Below are 4,419 nucleotides of genomic sequence, written 5' to 3'. Positions count from 1 at the left end.
TGAAAATTATTTGCAAAACAGTTCACAATATTAGTTACATTTTCATTTTTAAAGTTTTTTAGTAAAATATCATCAATGTTAGTGGATTTTTTCCCAATAATTTCATTTATTATTTGCCATGTAGCGCGCATATCATTTTTGTTTTCAATAAATTTTTGACGATAATAGTTGTTTTTGGCATTTATTATTTTTTTATTTAATTGATTTCTAAATGTTTTGTATTCATTTTCAATATTTTTGTTATTTTTATTTTTTCTCCATTTTTTAAAAAGTTTATCACGTATGTCACAATGTTTTATTAAGTCTTCACTAATCCATTGATTAGAAGATCTTTTTTTGCGTGTTGTTGTTTTTTTACATGAACTATTGTAAATTTCTCTGAATTTCTCATATATTTTATTATATATATCATTTATATTTTGAGTTTGATTTATTAGTTCATTCCAATTTACTTGTTTTATTTTTTTATTTATTATATAGTTATTTAAATGTGGCCCCTGAGTAATTTGGTTTTCCCTACCCTGATGGGTTTCTTGTTTGTTTATACTGCAGAAAAGAGAGTAGTGATCTGATATTGTTGTTGTTATTATTGCAGCATGAGTTTGTGTGTTTGCTTTGTTTATTTTAATAAATAAATGATCAATACAAGTACTTGTGTTGTTGTTTAAGTCTTCACGTGTGCTCTCAGTTATCAAACATTGCAATCCATTCGACATTAACATATCTAGGTATGTTGTTGTTGTTTTGTTTTCTTTTTTTATGTCTATATTTATGTCTCCTACAATGATGATTTCTTGTTTGTTGTTTATTTGAGCAACTATTGATTCGAGTTCGTTTATGAATTCTAAAGCTTTTTGATCAGGGGGACGATACACGGAGAGAAGAGAAATTGTTTTGTTATTTATGATTACATCAGTTTGTAATAATTCAAAAGAGTTTGTGTTTAAGGAAACTGGAGTATAGTTGATATTCTCATTTATATATACAGCTATACCCCCACCTTTACCTTCTCTATTTAGGAATATTGAGTTAAAGCCTCGTATATTATAGAAGTCATTCTCGCTATCATTTATATTTGTTTCAACGAGAATTATGAATTTTATTTTGTTTATTATTTTGTTTATGCTGATGAGAAAAGTAGCAAAATTCAACCGTAGTGAACGGATGTTCATGTAAATTAGTGACATGGGATAACTTAAATATTCAATATCAATTTCTTTAAAAGAGGATAATGTTTGTTTATGATTGTTTTTCATTTTTATTTAAAAAAGTTAGTGTTAAAATTGTATAAGAAAGTTTTTATTTTTTAATATATATTTTTTAATTAATTAACTAAATGCGTGCAAATTGTAAATTTAAATTGTGGATGTTATGGACTCAATATCGGCAGCATTGTTGATAATTATCGATGGACTATTTTCATTTTTACGCGCAAATATGTTGCCATTTCGAACCCAAACGAACTTCCAATTAGCTTCATGAGCTTTGGTCTTTGCTACCCATAGAAGCTGGCGGTAATTGTAGATAAGCTGGTCATTTATATAAATATATTTGCTATTATTGTTATCATTGCCGTTTATAATTGATCCTTCTACTCTATGCCTTTCTATTTTGCTCATAAATTCTGTTTTTTTATCCAGAGAGAGGAACTCGACAATAATTTTGCTTTCTTGTCTCTTCAAACGATAAGCCTTGCTAATATCTTCTTCTTTGATCTCAACGTTTCGCGAAGCTGCTATTTTTTTGACGACATCGAAAGGAGAGATTTGTTTATTATCAATGTTTTTAATCTCAATGTTTTTAGCGATCATTTGTTGTTCAATTTTGTTCATACGCATCTCCATATTGTTAATTTGTTTTTCTCTTTGTTTGTCTTTATCGTTTAACTGACTCACTTGAGCTACTAGAGTTGATAAAGTTTGAGTAATAGTTGAGAGTGCTGATTGTATTTCGTCTTTAATTTGTAAATTGGACGTATTTACATTTGATGCAAGCATTTCAATTTGTGATTTTATTTCCTTCATGTCCGATTTTAATTCTGTTACATCAGATTGGACAGAGCAGAGTTTCGAATTTACTGAGTTAAAAGACAGAGACTCTTTGAATTTTTTCGCTCTGTCATTTTCTTCAGAAATGGTATCGTCTCGTATCTGCTTTTGTTGATTATTCTCATCAAACACGAAAGCTTGATAGATGTTATTAGGAGATTTACTCCGAGGTTTACACACATGACATCTCCAGTTCATTTTCTTCTCAACAGTCATAGTGGTGTATGTAGATTCCGATAAGGGAGAACACGTAGAGAAATGATAATTGGCGTTGCAGTTATGGCATTTCACAAAGTTTGTTGTTGTTATTATATTATTACACTGACTGCAGAGAACGTTACTCATTTTGCTTATTTCTCTGTTTTGTATTTTTGTGTTGATGTAGATATTTATTTATGTTTTAGGTTTTTGTGTTTTATAATTTGGATTAATTTAGCAATTTTACAACCACAAATCTATTGATTTTGCAATTTTTCAACACCAAATTTTAGGTTTTTCAATACTTTTTGATAGTTTGTATTTTATTTTAATTTTGGCCGCTTATTTATGAAGTAAATCGATATTTAATACGAGCACTTTATAGACACGTCTGTTCGCAACGAGATTGAAACTAGAACTGAACTAGAACTGAACTAGAACTGAACTAGAACTGAACTAGAACTGAACTAGAACTGAACTAGAACTGAACTAGAACTGAACTAGAACTGAACTAGAACTGAACTAGAACTGAACTAGAACTGAACTAGAACTGAACTAGAACTGAACTAGAACTGAACTAGAACTGAACTAGAACTGAACTAGAACTGAACTAGAACTGAACTAGAACTGAACTAGAACTGAACTAGAACTGAACTAGAACTGAACTAGAACTGAACTAGAACTGAACTAGAACTGAACTAGAACTGAACTAGAACTGAACTAGAACTGAACTAGAACTGAACTAGAACTGAACTAGAACTGAACTAGAACTGAACTAGAACTGAACTAGAACTGAACTAGAACTGAACTAGAACTGAACTAGAACTGAACTAGAACTGAACTAGAACTGAACTAGAACTGAACTAGAACTGAACTAGAACTGAACTAGAACTGAACTAGAACTGAACTAGAACTGAACTAGAACTGAACTAGAACTGAACTAGAACTGAACTAGAACTGAACTAGAACTGAACTAGAACTGAACTAGAACTGAACTAGAACTGAACTAGAACTGAACTAGAACTGAACTAGAACTGAACTAGAACTGAACTAGAACTGAACTAGAACTGAACTAGAACTGAACTAGAACTGAACTAGAACTGAACTAGAACTGAACTAGAACTGAACTAGAACTGAACTAGAACCTGAACTAGAACCTGAACTAAAACCTGAACTAGAACCTGAACTAGAACCTGAACTAAAACCTGAACTAGAACCTGAACCTGAACTAGAACCTGAACTAGAACCTGAACTAGAACCTGAACTAGAACCTGAACTAGAACCTGAACTAGAACCTGAACTAGAACCTGAACTAGAACCTGAACTAGAACCTGAACTAGAACCTGAACTAGAACCTGAACTAGAACCTGAACTAGAACCTGAACTAGAACCTGAACTAGAACCTGAACTAGAACCTGAACTAGAACCTGAACTAGAACCTGAACTAGAACCTGAACTAGAACCTGAACTAGAACCTGAACTAGAACCTGAACTAGAACCTGAACTAGAACCTGAACTAGAACCTGAACTAGAACCTGAACTAGAACCTGAACTAGAACCTGAACTAGAACCTGAACTAGAACCTGAACTAGAACCTGAACTAGAACCTGAATTAGAACCTGAACTAGAACCTGAACTAGAACCTGAACTAGAACCTGAACTAGAACCTGAACTAGAACCTGAACTAGAACCTGAACTAGAACCTGAACTAGAACCTGAACTAGAACCTGAACTAGAACCTGAACTAGAACCTGAACTAGAACCTGAACTAGAACCTGAACTAGAACCTGAACTAGAACCTGAACTAGAACCTGAACTAGAACCTGAACTAGAACCTGAACTAGAACCTGAACTAGAACCTGAACTAGAACCTGAACTAGAACCTGAACTAGAACCTGAACTAGAACCTGAACTAGAACCTGAACTAGAACCTGAACTAGAACCTGAACTAGAACTGAACTAGAGGTTCCTTAACACTACTTCTTAAAACACTTTCAAGTAGACTCTTCTATTCGCTGTTTTATTTTACAAAAAGTGTTAAACAATTGCTCATATTATCACTCTTTTAAACCCCTCCCCACCAAATAATTTAAAACTTTCTGTTCACAACTTTTTAAATATTTCATTAGATTTGCTTAAAATTACATTTCAAATAGTTGTTAGTTGATTTAAA

The 4,419-nt window shown here is 32.1% G+C and overlaps 1 protein-coding gene across 1 annotated transcript; it reads right to left on the bottom strand.

Moving 5' to 3' along the window:
* Window positions 1–1,355: 1,355 nt before the first annotated feature.
* LOC135950433 (uncharacterized) lies at window positions 1,356–2,393 on the bottom strand. Its single transcript, XM_065499977.1, has one exon. It carries the CDS (start codon window positions 2,391–2,393, stop codon window positions 1,356–1,358), a length of 1,038 nt encoding a protein of 345 aa, XP_065356049.1.
* Window positions 2,394–4,419: the final 2,026 nt, after the last annotated feature.

This window comes from Calliphora vicina, chromosome 2, assembly GCF_958450345.1.
Source record: "Calliphora vicina chromosome 2, idCalVici1.1, whole genome shotgun sequence".
Taxonomy (NCBI): domain Eukaryota; kingdom Metazoa; phylum Arthropoda; class Insecta; order Diptera; family Calliphoridae; genus Calliphora; species Calliphora vicina.
Note: the sequence above shows the minus strand (reverse complement) of the source record. Positions and strands in the feature narration are given on the sequence as shown.

Coding starts and splice junctions, on each gene's coding strand:
- LOC135950433 (XM_065499977.1), bottom strand. CDS start 2,393: ATGAGTAACGTTCTCTGCAGTCAGTGTAATAATATAATAACAACAACA.